The sequence below is a fragment of the Gavialis gangeticus genome, unplaced genomic scaffold, assembly GCF_001723915.1.
Source record: "Gavialis gangeticus isolate Ggan-Ray unplaced genomic scaffold, GavGan_comp1, whole genome shotgun sequence".
NCBI lineage: Eukaryota > Metazoa > Chordata > Crocodylia > Gavialidae > Gavialis > Gavialis gangeticus.
In genome coordinates this window covers 30,303,485-30,320,345 of record NW_017728994.1, presented here as the reverse complement: position 1 = coordinate 30,320,345, position 16,861 = coordinate 30,303,485, and the positions used below count along the sequence as shown (strand labels likewise).

The 16,861-nt window shown below is 44.7% G+C and overlaps 1 protein-coding gene across 1 annotated transcript; it reads left to right on the top strand.

Moving 5' to 3' along the window:
- The first annotated feature begins 3,892 nt into the window (after window positions 1-3,892).
- Window positions 3,893-16,504, top strand: HIF1AN (hypoxia inducible factor 1 alpha subunit inhibitor). Its single transcript, XM_019502513.1, has 8 exons — window positions 3,893-4,075; window positions 5,517-5,767; window positions 7,606-7,754; window positions 9,378-9,523; window positions 10,699-10,805; window positions 11,273-11,336; window positions 12,350-12,460; window positions 14,026-16,504. Exons 1-8 carry the CDS (start codon window positions 3,893-3,895, stop codon window positions 14,068-14,070), a joined length of 1,056 nt encoding a protein of 351 aa, XP_019358058.1. The 3' UTR covers window positions 14,071-16,504.
- Window positions 16,505-16,861: the final 357 nt, after the last annotated feature.

Below are 16,861 nucleotides of genomic sequence, written 5' to 3'. Positions count from 1 at the left end.
CTTACCTGCTGGGAAGGCTTACCCCCAAATAATTCTTTCTCGCTCCGCCTTGATCTGCCCCCCCCCCTTTTATCCCCACAGACTTACCTGCTGAGTTGGGGGGGGGAGCAGGAGGCGCATGGTAGATTTGGGTTGCTTGTAAAAGCTAAAGGTGATCTCCTACTTAAAAAGGTTGGAGACCACTGCCTTAGAGTCTCCTTCAACACATATGACAAAAAGAAAATGAGACGTCAATTCCTTTATTTCTAAGGTGAAGCCTTCTTACTCTGTTATTCAAGGGTAGCTTATACATTAAAGAAGTGTTTCTCAACCCATGGGTCACAACCCAGAAGTGTGTTGCAAGAATATACGAAAGGATTGCAAGCAAACTTTAAAAATGGATTCTCCTTTAAAGGAGTAAACCATGGGATACCATGGCTTTTCCCTTGCAAGCTAGCAGAGTTCCAGCCTGCGAGAAACTGCTTGGGGCCCTGCCTGCCCCACACACCCAAACCCTGCCCCACACACTGAGGGGCTGGGCAGGGGCAGCAGGTCAGGACTGGTCATCAATGTTTATAAATGAGTCCTGGTACAAAAAAGGTTGAGAACCACTGCACTAAAGCAATGAGAGATTCTCATTTTCAGTTTATGCCTACCAATCAAAACCCTACATTCAAGAAGCAAAATCTCCCATCTAAAAATATGATTTAATCAGACATTGTTATTATAATATTGACTTAAAAGCTAATACATGAAAAGGGCATTGATGTGATATTTCACTCTAGATGTCATCATCTGAAACAGGGTAATGAGAATTTATTACGGATATTATCTTTCAAATACAGGGCAGCATCTTATGGAAAAGTAGGATCAATACTAAATAAGATCAATTCTGTAGCTGGTTCCATTATGCAAATTGCCTTTTTTGTATTTGGTATCAATATTATTAAAGTTAATACTGGAATGTAATTGTCTTATCTTGGTGGAGCTAGGAAAATATGAACAGCTGAAATGGCATGTTAATTTAGTGATGTTATTTTTCAAATGTAGGCGATATGTTATCGTAGATAAGATCGATATTAACATTACGGATTCTACAGTTTACTTCATTATGTAAACTCTGTGGTAGTTGAACTCATTTTCCTTCAGTTATTCACATCAGCCATAATGGGTAATGTCTCTATAACGATCTACATTATAAACCTTTGCAGATCAAAAACTGCCCTGGATAATGTGTCATTAAACTCATTTGTTCTAATAACAACATTAATTATGAACCTACTAATTTAATAAATACAGTGATGAACCACAAAGGTGTACCTGAATTATAATGTGTGTCATGGGGTGAAGCATTGGGATTTGAACTTTTAAAAAAGCCTTATTTTTAGATAATGTTTATTTAAACAAACAAATATTTGGTGACGTTACTATCTCAGTTATTAAATAAAGCTACTGACTTAGGGCCCAATCCTGCATCATAGGAGACACCTCAGGTTTTGTCTTTGACTCCAAGTGCAACAGCATCAATCCCAGTCCTGAAAATACTATGAAGTGTAGTGCTTTCTGTTGCTAGGTCCACATATTTGCAAAACAGAACCTTCACTTACTTCTTTGTATCTGCAGCTGGCTTGAAACTTCCCATCTGGTTGGATCCTAAACCTTTGCTCCCTCTACTGGCTCACTGCTGAATGCTGAGCTATGTTCTGACTTGATTTTCCAAGTCTTCCACAGAAACAGGTCAGGCTACCATGACTAGCAAGGACCTCCCATATTTTAGCCCCAATAGCTGAGTACTTACCTGGGAAGCAGTAGACATAGGTGTTAGGCCCCCTCACCCACAGGCAATTTGATTTTATCATCTCTCTGACTTCTCACTCTAGTGTGCCAACCACAGGCTACAGGTTAGGCATTATTCAGATGTTTCTCCAGCCCTCATTTTGAAGATGCTCCCTTGGGCAGCTAAGAGCAGGTGAAAGGTGGGAGCAGGAAAAAAAGAAGAGGCCACAGGTTGTGTGTACATATGCTGTGTGCGCTCTAAGATGGCTGCTACTCTGCAAGGAAACTGGTCCTGGTTTTTAGCTTGGAATTTTTGCTCCCAATTATGCAGGGACTTACCCACTGTACTCTCTGTCTGTTTTATCCAATGAGTGTTAAATACAAGGTGCAGTGGCTTAACTTCAAGAGGAGTCATAGAATCATAGAAAAGTAGGGTTGGAAGGGACCTCAAGAGGTCATCTATTCTAGTTTAGCCCCTTGCTCAAAGCAGGACCATCCCTAACTTATATTATCCTAGCCAAGGCTACAGGCCCTGCATGCACCCAGGTTTTCAGTTTTCATTTCATTTTGTGATCTGAAGCTACAGGTGATTCTAAATGGAAGTACAGTTATTATTCTTGCATTGAGCACATAAGTAAAAATATTACACTTTTAATATGGGGGTGCATCTTGGCCAACTTGTAACTGGCAACATTTCCCAAGCCATTACTAGCATCAAAACTGACACAATTTCAAAGTATTTCCATTAATTAAGAGACATTGTGCTGTTTGTGCCTTGCGTTACTGCTACTTAAAATCAGTGGCGAGAAGCTATCAACTAAAATATTAATTTATAGTAAATGGTTTTGAATCCTAGCATCCTCTGGAAAGACCACCCAAACACAAGGGAAGGGATGAACCTTAACACAATGACTTTGGAATGCCAGTATTAGTGACATTAGCATCAGTGATTTTGTTGAGAAATTAAAATATGGGCAAAAAACAAAAAAAAGGCCTGGTAAAAATGTCTGTTCTGGTAGGAAACCCAGCTGCGCCTGATATTTTAAGTAGTCTCAGTGATGTCTCAATGGGAAGTGCAGCTGAGTGTACAATTCCCAAGCCTATCCCTGGAGGGGCAGGGGGGCTGAATCAGGGCAACTGTCCCGGGCCCTGCACTTTGCGGGGCCCCACGGAGCCGGGTCAGCTTCGCATCCAGCTGCTCGCCATCCCCTTCCTCACCGCGTCCAGGCACCCCACAACCTGATTTGCCCCAGGCCCTGCACCTTGCTACAGTGATCTTTGACAATTCCCCATTGTGTGTACCAGATCAGGGGATTTTATCATAAGCTTTGTGATAGTTGGTGTTTCATTTCCTGGGTTCCTGAAGATCTGTGATTACGTGGGTATCTCAGCTTTCAAATTTGTTTCTTTTAAAGCAAGTTTCCAGCCTGTGGGCTGTGGAAGAATTAACAGTAGGAATTCTAGGTGCTCAGAACAAAAGACAAATCAAATGAGCCCAAAGTCAAACTTGTTTAAATGTCTATGACTCCCTACTCAGACTCAATATCTGAATCCCTGGGATGGGCAAGACTCCACAAGTGACATGAGCTGCCCTGCCCTGTGCTCGATGCCACAGCAGCCACTGAGGGTCCTGCCTGCACCCTGCATCTTGGGCTCCATCAAGTCGACACCTCATCATGGGAAGGTCCATCAAGGAGGAAACTGGAAGATACTCGGAGCTGAGGCCTGCTTCTGGCCCTTAAGTGCGTCGCGGCTGCAGCGTTTCAGGGCGCAGGGCACGGCCCAGTGTTGGCCCCGTGCTGTCACGTTCACCCCCGCTTTTCCGTAAGCCGATGCCCGCGTGCTTTGCCAGCCACCGCGCCCGCCCCACCCCACCCCACCCCTGGGCGCTGTCTTGGCGCAGGGAGACCAAAGACTCCCGTTCCGCTGCGCCGCCGCTAAAGGCGCTCTCCCCCCGCCACTTCCCCACTTTAGTGCCCGCGGCGCCGCTAATGCCCTTTGTTCCCCGGAAGAGGCCTCTCTAGCTCCCCGTCTCTATGGTCTTCTCCCGTTTCCGGCATCGGTCTGGGCGGGGCCGGAGGGCGTTTCCGGTTGCAGGTTCCCCCGTTCAGTTCCAGGTTCCCCAGTTCGGGTGGTGATGGCGGCGGCCTCCTCTTCGGCGGCGGCCTCCGGGTGCCGGGCGGAGCCGGAGGACGCGGCGGCGCTGCCCGTGGGCCCCGGCTGGAGTGAGGCGCAGTTCCGGCCCTACACGTTCGGGACGCGGCCCATCCCACGCCTCAGCCACGGCGACCCGCGCGCCGAGGAGCTCATCGAGAATGAGGTGCCTCCCGCGGGGGAGCGCCCGGGGCGCCGTCTGCTTCGTCCCCGCGCCTCCCAGCTGCAGGCCCGGCTGGGCCGCGCTGCACCGAGCCCGGGGGAGGAAGGGAGGGAGGCGGGGGGCGAGACTCCGGCGGCGGCTGCTGCTGCTGCTGCTGCTGCTGCTGCTGCTGCTGCTGCTGCTGGAGCAATAGGGTCAGCAGGTGGGAGCTCTGGGCCAGGCGCTTGTGAACCCCTCGTGGGCAGCAGGTGGCCCAGGGGCCACTAGTTGGGCAGCCCAGACCCAAACCATCAAAGAACAAAAAGAGGTTTCTTCTGTGGCCTGGGGAGCAGCCCCCTGGGTCGTTAGTCTTGCAAGCGATTAGATTGCCATTTGTTTTTGCGTGCCTGTTTCCCTTTTCTTTCTGTTTGTACAGTGAGGCTCAGTGGTGTCAGTTTCCTCTTGCTTACAGGGGATGTCTCTTTCCTGCCACAATATTTGGGTTGTGAAACTTGCAGGGAATCGGGGACACTTCCTTATGTGGAAACATGCCTTTTACAAAGCTGAAATGTGCTGCCAGATTTGAACTGGGTGAGAAATTTGGGGGATATACTACAGAGGCCAGTCATGCAGCGGATTTCATGGGTCAAACTAGGTGGCATTTGATAAGTCTTTTGTACCTTTAACTCAGTGAAATGAATGTGGTACCTGTAACTGCAAAGCTATTAAAAGGAAAGTGGATGTGTAGGTTTCAGAAACGTGTGGTCTCTTCCACCAAGTACAGGGAAAATATTAGTGCCAGGGCTGTGTGTCTGTAATCCATTTATGGGACAGGGGACATGGCTAGATCCTTCCCTAGGGAGGGTTGTGGGACACGTGTAGCCTGTCACTCAGCCTGATTTTTCTGGTGGGTTGGGGAGTGTGAAACAGTGCTGAGCTCTTGTCAAAGGGACCACTGAAGATCAATGGAAGTATTTGTATCGGATGTCCTCATAACAGAGCACTTTACTTTAGTATGTTTTTTTTTTACCTGCTAATCCAGGAATCAAACCTGGCCTCTATCACAAGGCTACACAAAGTGGTGTTATGTACTCCATATTGTGGAGTTGAGGGTATTTTGTACGATCTTCTGAGGCACCTGGGTACAGGTTGCTGTTAAGATAGAAGGACCGCTGCTGTATAACTCAGTCAGGCAATTCCTATATCCTTCCTTGAGATGCTGCTTTGACTGGTTTACAGGGTTGGTTGATGGAACCTGACACTCCTCCATGAGCTTGTCTTAAAACTTTTTGTCTTATGGGTATGTATTTGGGACTTTCCTCCCCTCCTTCCCAGACCATGTCATCTGATTGTCCTCCTCTTACTTCAAAAAGGAAACTTGATAGTGGTAATCAGTTACTCATCTGGTTTCTCCAGAGTTTCTTGAACCAATGCACTTCCTGTTTTGTTTTGTTTTTTTATCTAGGAGCCAGTGGTGCTGACTGACACGAACCTGGTGTACCCCGCCCTGAAGTGGGACCTGGATTACCTCCAGGAGAACATTGGCAATGGAGACTTCTCAGTGTATAGTGCCAGCACACACAAGTTTTTGTATTATGATGAGAAGAAAATGGCCAATTTCAAGAACTTCAAGCCCAAGTCGAGCAGGGAAGAAATGAAGTTTACTGAGTTTGTTGAAAGGCTCAAGGAAATTCAGCAGAAAGGGAGTGGTGAGAGGTAAGTGAGCCTTGGAGAGATCTCTGGTTATCCATGCTTTTTGGATGGTTATCCATCCATCCACTGGATGATAAATTGAGGTTTAGGGATTATGAGTATGGAAGGAGCATGTATCCTTTTTTTTCTTTTCCTGAGGTGTTTTCTTCCTCAAGCTTGGTGTTTGAGAAGGGTGTTTTTTCAGGTTTATTTTTGCTATGTCCAAGACTTAATAAGTTTCAAAGTTGTATGTCTTCAGTTATGACTCAGTTTTCTTTCCGTGGTTGGCAGGAATAGGCAGGAAAGGCTCCATATTCCTTCGCTTTATCTGATTCTTCACTTAAGTTCTTTCCACCAGGAGCGAGAAATAAACTTGGTAGCTGTGGAGAATAAAGGCCCCAATCCCTAGGAGAGGCCCAAACACTAACAGTCAGCCTCCCCCCTGCCAGTGCTCCATGTATGCATGTTACCTTTTCCTCGGGTGGATGAGGAGTTAAACAGAAAGGGGGGTTAGTCTCTGGTGTAGGCTGGTTGGTGTCTCTTCCCATGCTACTAGCAAAGGTATAAATTAATGCTGTGTCCATGATTTGATTGTGATGCTCATCTGTTAGCAGCCAGCTTAACTACTCATTTCACATAATTCACTGTGCAACCATTAGATAGGACCAAGTCCTGGATACTATGAGTATTGGCTGGATTTGAGTCGGCTATAGAGAACAGAGTAGTTGTGTGTCCCCATACTGGACCCCTGAGCCTTCGTTGCTTCTGTGGCTTTTCCCTTTCAGATGGCATGTCAAGATTCAGCACACTGCTCCAGGAGCAGCTTTACTTGTATTTGACTGCTGAACCTGGGTATTGGAGTATTAATATGCACTACTCAACTGCAGTGAATGAGAGTCTCTCTCTCTTTGGTTCTTGCTCTGTAGCCACACATGTTCAGATGTGCCATTGAGCTTGGCGAGCTGAGATCTAATATTTATGTTAAGACTCCTTCAACCTCATCCTGCCCAAACAAACTCTTTATTGGAAAGGTTCCTCAAGGATTTTAGTGACTTAAATTAAGAAGAAGGACTAAGCTTAAGGGTACAGATTAATTAGACTTGGCTATAGACAGTGGCTGTCTGATACACTGGGCTTTTTAAACTTCCCTTTTAATGAACTTGCTGGTTAGTTTCTCCTTGCTTCAAAGCCTAACAAAGTCCTTCTTTCAATATATTATTATTTGAACCAAATATGAATCAATTTCCTTTGTCAGAATTTCTGTAGGGCAAAGTTTGACTCAGGTTTTCAGAAGTCTTCCCTTCCATAGGCATGAATTTCTTGCATCCCAAGGGATGACATGGTCGAACGGTTATAAACTCCTCCAAGACTGTTTCAGGCTAGACATGCTACTTGAAGGAAGAACTTCTTTACTGTCTGAGTCCCCAAGGTCTGGAATAGCCTGCCATTGGAGGTGGTTCAGGCACCTACTTTGAACACCTACAAGAGAAATTTGGATGTTTATCTTGCTGGGATCCTATGACCCCAGCTGACTTCCTGCCCCTGGGGCAGGGGGCTGGACTCGATGATCTTCTGAGGTCCCTTCCAGCTCTAATGTCTATGAAATCTATGAGATTTTCTCTGAAACCCTGGGTGATGACAGTAGAATTTCTAAAAATAGTAGGTGTCTCCATCCTTTGTAGAGAAGGTGATTTTTCAGTGTTTATGTGAGACTTATCTTCAAATCTACCTGTTTGTAATAGTAAGGGGGTGGGGGGGTGTGGAGGGAAAGAGGGATCTTTTTGAGGGTAATGAGAAGATGCCTTTTTGTATGTACAGATACTTAATGCTGACTCTTTAACTTTTATCTCTGGAAAATGCAGGTTGTATTTGCAGCAGACACTGAATGATACAGTTGGAAGGAAGATTGTGATGGATTTCTTAGGCTTTAATTGGAACTGGATTAACAAGCAGCAGGGGAAGCGTGGGTGGGGGCAGTTGACCTCCAATTTACTGCTTATTGGCATGGAAGGTAAGCAACTGACTGATTCTAACACTGATCTCCAGGAGGGTCATTGGTGAATTTGAATTCTGGGGGTCATTTTCAGCTGTTCTGACCACTGCTCTCCAGAATTAACTGACCTCTCGTCATCTCGGAAGCAGCACCAATAACTTACAGGGAGTTTCATTTGCGTGTACAATTTTTCTGTAATCCAAGTTAAAGATAGTGACCAAAGTATGCTGTAGTTGTTTGGAGATGTTTCCATGGTTTAATTGCTCACTGTAGTTTCAGCTCTCTGCCATTGTGTCACAGAGTTCTGGAGTGCATTTTGAATTAACAATACTCGTGGTCTGTAGCTGCCCCTGGTCTTTATCAGTGATGGGTGAACTGATCCTATACATTCCTGTATTGGTTTTTGGTTTTTAAGTGCGCAGAATGTTGCATTCTTTTTCCAGTCTCTGAATACTGCAAGAATAAGCATGCAGTAGGTAAAGAGATGTTGGAATTAGTCTTTCTGAATCAATATCGAGCCAATGCCATAATATGGTGTTAGTGGGCAGCATATTGGAGGAAAGAATCGTCTTTCAAATTACTTCAGTTTGATACTGCAACATCATATAGTGCCCTTAGGATCTTGAAGGTAGGCAACTGATAAGTGTAGAATTGGAAATCAGTTTGGGGACTGAACTGTAGCCTGAAGTTTCAGAAAACACGTGCTTTACTTCATCATCTTCATGCAGGACATTTTGGTGGAAGGTGAATATTTCTTTAATCTCTCATCTGGTTTGTGAATTTAAGCAGTTCTGAGGGACATGGGGATGAGATTTAATCAAACTGCCTGTCACACTTGAATTACCAGTCTTAAGCTCCTTAGAAACTGGTGGCTGTCCAAGCTCTGGCTGTTACTTTCACTGTGCAACTAAGTAAGCTAATCATACGCAGGTAGTAAAGCTCCTACCTTCACTGTATGCTTTACTAATTTAAAGGAAAAACTCCATAAAAACACACGGCATAGACTTTTGCCAAAGGCTTGTAACTTCGTCAAACTACATCCAGTTATTAAGAGTCACTCAAAATCATTGGGGCCAGTTTGCAGAAGTGAAAAGGAACATCTTTCTGGAGTTAGCCATCTTGCAGTCTTATTCTCTTAACCACATTTAGCATTTGACCATTGTAGTTTCTGAGATACCTTAACATGTAAACAAAGACTGAACCAGTGTTGTTGAGTTTGCAGATTGCCTGACACAGTGGCTCAGAATCCCAGTTCCTTTTCTAAGGTTTTTCTTACCATTGAAGTCTGAAAAGTGTCAGTCATTAACTACTTCTTCACTGGACGGTATTCCTGTCCTTTCTCTAATAATCATGTTATGGAGACCTACTCTGAGAGGATGGTCTGGCATCTCAAGGAGGTGGAGGTCACTTTTTTTTTTTTAAATGAAACTTGCAAAAGTACTGACACTTCCTAATCAGCCCCTTAAAGCCCTATAGAGTATATTTATCACCCCCCAATACTAAGAGCTTTAGTGTTTTTTAAAAGCTCCTCCCCTTTTTTACTCAAACAGCCAATCCTTAACTCTGCTACTTTGCCCCTGCCTTTAAAATGGAGGTGAGAGTGTTTCTGTCTGGTGACTATCAGCCTCTTTCTTTGTGCAGGGAATGTGACACCAGCTCACTATGATGAGCAGCAGAACTTCTTTGCTCAGATCAAGGGCTACAAGCGGTGTATCCTGTTCCCTCCAGATCAGTTTGAGTGCCTCTACCCCTACCCAGTGCACCATCCATGTGACAGGCAGAGCCAGGTGAGAATAATGACTGTGGTGAATTGGATCTGTTCTCTATTACACACAGAAAGGAGTACATTTGGGAAAGTTGTAGCTGTGTGGAAGATATGCTAGATCTGTATTGTGAACCAATTCCTACCTTGCAGCTCAGCCACTAGAATGTCTGCATCAGATCAGTTATATCTGGTCTCTGTATTGTAAAATTGGACTCTGCTGTGCATCAGTTATGCAGTAGGTTACACATCAGCATCACTTCGAGGCATATGTATTCTTGTAATAGAGCAGACAGAATTCTTAAGTTTGGCTACTAACCGTGAGCTGAACAAGTCATTTAATTCCTCAGGTGTTCAGTTTCCCCATGTGCTGTCTACTATAGTAATGATGTAAAACTTCTTGTTGCAGGTACTTTGAGAAGTAATAGATGTGCAAAGCGTTGTCTTCTGGGCTCTTGAGTGCTAATTTGTTAGCTGAAGAGCATAACTTTTTTGGAAATGTTTCTTGTCTTCCTCTTGTTTGCTTGGATCCAAATAAGTTTTCTTTCAGTCTTGAATCATACATTCTAGGAATACAAACATCTTGTTTTGCAATAAAATAGCTGGGGGACTATTTCTTTCTCTTTACTCTTCTTCTTCCTGTTTCATTAATTATTCATGGAGAGTTGGGGCAGGCAACTATAGTGCATTAGGGAGGGAGGGTGAGTTGAGGAGGGAATTCATGCTCATGCATAAATATCAGCTGAATCCACTATAACTGTTTTGTCTCTCCACTCATATTCAGTAGTAAGTGAAATTGAATTGCAGTAATTTACTCCTGAATTAATTAACCTAATGGGAAATTATTGCAGTTTAGCTTCCATTTGCTGTGGGATAACAGCAGACAAAACAGTTAAGGTGGATTCAGCTGTAAGCCCCTTCCTTTTAAAGGGGGTAAGATTCTTTTATCTATCCCCAACTTGAGAGGGACAGAGTCCAATAAATCTTTTTGATGTAGTTGTCATTCAGGCTTAACACCACAGTAGTTGGAAGCATTTTTGGAGGTATTTGTTGTACAGAAGTGATGTGCAAAGCACAGATCAACAGAAGGATGCAGGACTTGGAGAGCCTGAAATAGAGACCATCAATGAAAAAGATACTCTTCTTAGTTCCATATGTTTGCTCCTCAGTTCTATGTTCTTATCTTTTCTGATCCTCCAGGTGGACTTTGACAATCCTGATTATGAGAAATTCCCTAACTTCCAAAACGTGGTTGGCTATGAGACGGTGGTGGGCCCGGGTGATGTTCTCTACATCCCTATGTACTGGTAAGGAGCATGCAATGAGCTGGCACATGACAGGGCTGGGATGAGAGGTTAAAAGGGATGTGGAGCACATGGAAGTTTAAAGGGAAAAGATAATCTTTTTGTTGGAACAGTGCTGGGCTTCAAGAGATCTTGGTGTTATTTCAGGCTGAACTGCATACTTGCTGTGAGGTCTTAAGCAGATCTTTACCACTCTTTGCTTCCAGTCCTTGTCTGTAAATGAGAGAAAAACTACTTCCTACCCTGGAGTTTTGAGGTGTGTGGGGCTTTCAGATGCTATAGTCATATGTGCCACAAAAGTATTTAGATTTCAGTAACTAAGGGGAGTTGTACGAAGGTCAGGTGGGGGGTTTTGTTGATGGCAGAGGGACAAGACAAGGTCACTCTCCAGTAATATGGCCCTCTTCAGTATGTAGGGATGTCTCACTTTGCAGGAGTTTCTTTCTCCATCTTGTGCCATTTCTGTGCAGGTGGCATCACATCGAGTCACTGCTGAATGGGGGAATTACTATCACTGTGAATTTCTGGTACAAGGTAAGAACATCTCCTTCCAACTTCTTTGTGGTGGTTCATTATTTCATAGGACTTTCCCCAACTCCTCTGGTGCTGCAGCATGAAGACAAAACAGTCTTTGTCAAGCATGGCTTAACATTACTTAACTTTTTTGGAGGTGGAAAAGGATCTGGGAGTCATTATTGACTCCAAGATGAACATGAATCGGCAATGTGGGGAGGCGGCTAGGAAGGCCAGCTGCACCTTGTCGTGCATCCACAGATGCATCTCAAGCAGGTCCAAGGAGGTGATCCTCCCCCTCTGTGCGGCACTGGTCAGGCCGCAGCTGGAGTACTGCGTCCAGTTCTGGGCACCGCACTTTAAGAGGGATGTGGACAGCATGGAGAGGGTCCAGAGGAGGGCCACTCGTATGATCAAGGGACAGCAGGGTAGGTCCTATGAGGAAAGGTTGCGGGACCTGAACCTGTTCAGCCTTCAAAAGAGAAGGCTGAGGGGGGATCTTGTGGCCTGTTATAAACTGGTTAGGGGGGATCAGCAGGCGCTGGGGGAGTCCCTGTTCCCCCGAGCGCCACAAGGAGTGACCAGGAACAATGGTCACAAGCTGGCGGAGGGAAGGTTTAAGTTGGACATCAGGAGGCGCTACTTCACAGTCAGGGCGGCTAGAGTCTGGAACCAGCTTCCAAGTGAGGTGGTGCAGGCTCCCACCCTGGGGGTTTTTAAGAGGAGGTTGGATGACCACCTTATTGGGGTCATTTGACCCCAGTGCTCTTCCTGCCATGGCAGGGGGTCGGACTAGTTGATCTGCTCAGGTCCCTTCTGACCCTAGAAACTATGAAACTATTACTGCAGTAATTTTGCATGTAGGATTTGTCACTAGAAAAGACCTGATTTTTGTTCCGTCCATGGTTTGGCATAAGAGAACATTGTTGCTAATTATCTGTAATGCTTGGTTGAGTGTTTCCTGTCAACATAGGTGATGCTGGGAGAAGGCAGACATTTCAGTAGGGACACAATAAGCTATTCTTTATTTTCAGGGTGCCCCTACTCCAAAGAGAATTGAATATCCATTAAAGGCTCATCAAAAAGTGGCAATAATGAGGAACATTGAGAAGATGTTGGGAGAGGCCCTGGGAAACCCACAAGAGGTACAGTTTAAAAAGAAATGCTCCCGCTGCGATTGAACTAGATGAGTGTGGTCTGCAGAACTTCAGCCTCCAGCAAATTGTGTGGCCTTGAGGGAGAAGGGGCAATGCAGCAGTATTTTTAGTGGCAAGTCTTAATGCTCTGACCTCACAGTGCCTTGGGATTACAAAATGATGAATCCCTAAAATTATAAAGCTTGGGAACATTTGTGCATACCACAGTATGTTGTAACATTGGAAACTAGTGTCTTCACCAAGACTTGTTATGCTTTATTCTGGATATTGCCAGACAAACATTGCTGGTCAAAAGATGAATGGAGGACGAATGACAGTATCGAAGGGGTAATGTTTCAGGACAGTTAGGGCAAGGTCCGTAACTAGCTGCTCACTGGAATACAGTATTGTTTTGTCTAACTGTCCCAGGCTGAGAGCCACCTCATTCTGGTAACACTCTTGCTTCCTTCTCCTTCCCGCTGTCCCTAAGCTTGTTTTCTGATATGACTTTTAGCAGCAAGTACAGAGGTGGGCAAAATGCGGCCTATGGGCCAGATGCAGCCCACCAGGCCATTCTATCCGGCCCACGGACCCCATAAGAAATTTAGAAAATTAATGTTTTTCTGCCCCTGGCTACCTGTCATGCGGCCCTCAGTGGTTTGCCAAAACTCAGTAGGCGTCCCTCCGCCTGAAATAATTGCCCACCCCGACCTAGTACCTCATAAACTGGAGGATGAAACTGGTATTTGGAATGTGGTTTCTCTCTGAAAATACACTCTCTTCTTCTGCTGAAGTTGAAATACTGAGTGCTAAATGCAGACGTCTTCATGACAAACACATTTTTCCAAGAATTGATCTTGAACTGTTGATCAGTTCAAGAACATGTTGGTGTCTGAAAATATTTAGTAGTGTTCTCTAGCACAAACATCTAGTATCCTCCAAGGGAGGTGCCTTTTTTCTTTTTGTTAACCAAGATGTGAAAGGTATTTCCTGGCTATTCTAACGCAATGTTTACTGATAGGTCAAGCCACGGTAAACATCTCTGTCAAGTTTTTCATTTCAAATGATCTCAAAATATCATGCAGGTTATACAAGGAGAACATTCCTTTGCTCCAAAATAGCCTCTGAATTTGGTACCTCATTTAATACGTAATGTCCAGCAATATAGAACAAGTTTAGGACAAGAAGTAAATTAAATGGGTTACAACTGAAATTACAGGTGGGATTTTTTTTGCATACAGAAGATGTATTTAGTATACCTGAGCTGGGATTTGGCCAGGACCCTAAGGTTTTCTTTTGTGGAAAGATGTGCAGTATCTTTAAGACTGGTCTTGTATTTCATCTGAAAGATGGTACAGTCCTCTCATGGTATTGTCGTGGTTCACTGTGAATTGGGCCAAATGTCTTTTCTGGAGTATAAATAACAAACTCCAATGTTGGCAGTCTTCTGTTTTCTTCACCTTACTTAGTTTGTAGGAGCTGATATTATCACAGGCAGAGATAGGGAATGGGCTTTTGCAACCTCTGTTGTGGTGTGTGTTCTGTGGCTAACAGTCTCTCTTTGTCTTGAACAGGTGGGTCCCTTGTTGAACATGATGATTAAGGGTCGGTATGACTAAGCTCTAGCTACCTGGGCGACTGTTGGAGCTGCTTTGTTCACAAGCAATGGAAGATACTGAGCGCTAGTATTGCACGCAGCACTTAACAGACTGATGGGTTCTTGGCCCATCCCTGTCCCGCCCCACAACAATTTGAGGGGACTACTGGAACTGCAAAACCATTAGCCTCCCCCATCTTTCCCCACTGTCATCCAACTGAATCTTCCACCTCCCAAGAAAGAATCTGCACTTAGTGGGCAAGAATCCATCTTCCAGTAACTGTGTTTTCCCTGTGTGCTGAGATGAGAAGTATGGCTTCAGGCACTCAGATGTGTTCCTTCTGGGGTTTAAAGTGTATAAAGGACAGTTTGGAAGGGAGCCAGTTGTGATCTTGTTCCCTCAACCTCCTCGAGTTCAAGCCCATCAGCTGGGTTTCTGTGGTGCTTGCAGTAGACGCATGATATCTGGAAACTGGTATGGAAAGTCTGTGGATGGCAGGAAGCCTTAGCTTTTCATGACCCTCTTGTGTTAGGTCTTGTACCTGCTGAATCCTGGAACTTTTAGATAGATAGTGGGCATAAGCACGTGATGACTTTGGTATGAGGAACAACTGGGCAGATGTTTTGGATCTCCCTACCCCCAAGACATTTATGCTCAGGGCATTGGAGCTGGGTACGGAGTAGAATGATTGAATCCATATAGTATGTGCACACAGAATCCCTCCCCTCCTGACCTGGCTCTTGTATGAAGCTGGGGGGAACCTCTTTTCTCCTGTTGACAGATTTCTTCGAGGAGCGAAGGTTTCCTTCCTCTCTTTCTAAAGTCACAGTATGATTAAAAGTGGGTATAGTGTGGTAAAGGGCAATAGATATGCCAGGACACTGACCAAGGCTCCTATGATTAAGCCACATGAAAACTGATTTTCAGGGGTCCTGAACTGAGAGACTGTCGAATGACAGTTCAGAATGAGACACGCACAGCTTCCCTTTTCTCCACCAGGGGGTGCCGGTTTCCTTGGACAAAACAGAAAGTGCCCTTTACTGGTAAGCTCAGCAAGTAGTGTGTGTGTGAAGCTGTCAGGCTCTCAGTGTACCAGTTTGGCTTGTGCTGTTGTGTTGCCTCTTTCCTTGTACAACCGTGTGGGAGGAGTGGGGGAAGGTTTTTGTTTAAGTGTGTTAAATTTGTTTGAATCCTTTGGACTTGTCACGGTAGCCTAGAAAATGGAAAGGCAAGGACTTGGAAGCAGCAGAGCTTCCTTTTTTAGAGTCCCAGCAACCTGCCAGAAGAGCCATCAACCCCTTCCTAGTTCTATGTCCTTGCAGAGGCTTCCAATTCATATGTGGACATGCTCTAGTTTCTTATGCATTGCTATGCTATTCCTAGGCAGTCTATTGAATGTGACTAAGTGATCGTAGAAATTAGAGGTGGGCTAAGCTGTACTGGGTCCCATTTAATGCACCCCAATGACCAGTGAGAGCTAGTTCTTTTAACTTTATTTCCTAGTGCTTTATTTCCTTTTCTCTTTGGGGCCTATTTTGACATGCAGGTTTCTGTGAAGTTTACAGTCTAGGGAGGAGACAACACTAGGGAAATCCCATTGTATCTTTATCTTGTTCTGTGCTACCTGGTGCTGGGACAGTTCTTATAACATTTACAGTGAACTTTCCTTATGTAGAAACGGAAGAAATGCTTAACTCAGCTGAATTGTCTGGCAATACCTAGCGGGTTCTTTCAGTTTTTTAAATTGTTCTCGAAGGCTGGTTACAGGTCTGGTGTCGAGTGGCACAGTGGGCAACAATAGACATCTTGCTACAGAAGATCCCCATGCCACTCATTTAGTGAAATGTAACACCAGGTGAGGGGGCAGCAGGAGACAAACTTCCACTCCAAAGCTTTTACTGTATCAGAACCAAGATCACTTGGCAAAGTATTTTTCAACCATCCACCTTGGAGATGGAGAAGAGGAGAAACAATCAACGTCTTCTGTCTCTGGCTAAAACTGAAGTCTTCCCAAAAGTTGTTGGAGTGTGGGCAAGTCCTCTTGCCTTACTTAGCAGATGGCCGAAGTGGACCTTATCTACATGACATTGTTCAGAGCACAGCAGTCATATGAGCTGCTAGCTGGCGCCTCTGTTTTTGAATCCTAGGATATGAGGTCCCAGTGCCTCACAGAGAGGATGGTACATATGGAAACTATGGGATTTTTTTTATTGCCAAAGGTCTAACTTTTTAAGTGTCTGAGCAGTTCTTGCTGCACTTGACTGACATGAAAGCTCATTTACAATGCACTGATGGACTGACATTTTCCTCCCCTCCGCCCCCCTTTCCATTTGTGCTTTCAATGCCCCTGCAATGGTATCGGGAAGCTATGTGTGTTTTACAATAGGGGTGTGAGAGAGAAACACATGGTACCTTCTGAAGTGTAGTTCTTAAATACAACCAATGTTGAACAACAGAAGTGTGTGGCTTTTATTCTCTGTGAGTGCTGGTTCCTAAAGCAGAATATACCTAGTAAGGCATTCATTTTTTGGGAAAGAGGACATCAGCATAGCATCCCAAATCCAGAGCTTGGAATTCTTCAGCTTTTAAATTCTTTAAAGAATTCACTACAGGTCAAAGATGCCCTATTGATGGCCCTTTAATCTTTTAACAAATATGAATAGTGCCAGTAGTGCAGTGTAACAGGGTAACACCTTCAGCAGCATTTTTAAGCCTACAAAGGTACCTCAAAGTTGTTTGATATCTCTGTTTTCCTCTGAGAACAAACTCCCCTCCATGCGCCTGCCGTGACTTGATGTTCCTTGGTTCTTGA

What these genes read in the sequence shown, in the direction of transcription:
- HIF1AN (XM_019502513.1), top strand. Translation starts at nt 3,893, where the DNA reads ATGGCGGCGGCCTCCTCTTCGGCGGCGGCCTCCGGGTGCCGGGCGGAG. An exon ending in ACTGCTTATTGGCATGGAAG is followed by an intron (nt 7,755 to 9,377) that starts GTAAGCAACTGA and finishes TTCTTTGTGCAG; the next exon opens with GGAATGTGACACCAGCTCAC. An exon ending in CCCTGGGAAACCCACAAGAG is followed by an intron (nt 12,461 to 14,025) that starts GTACAGTTTAAA and finishes TGTCTTGAACAG; the next exon opens with GTGGGTCCCTTGTTGAACAT.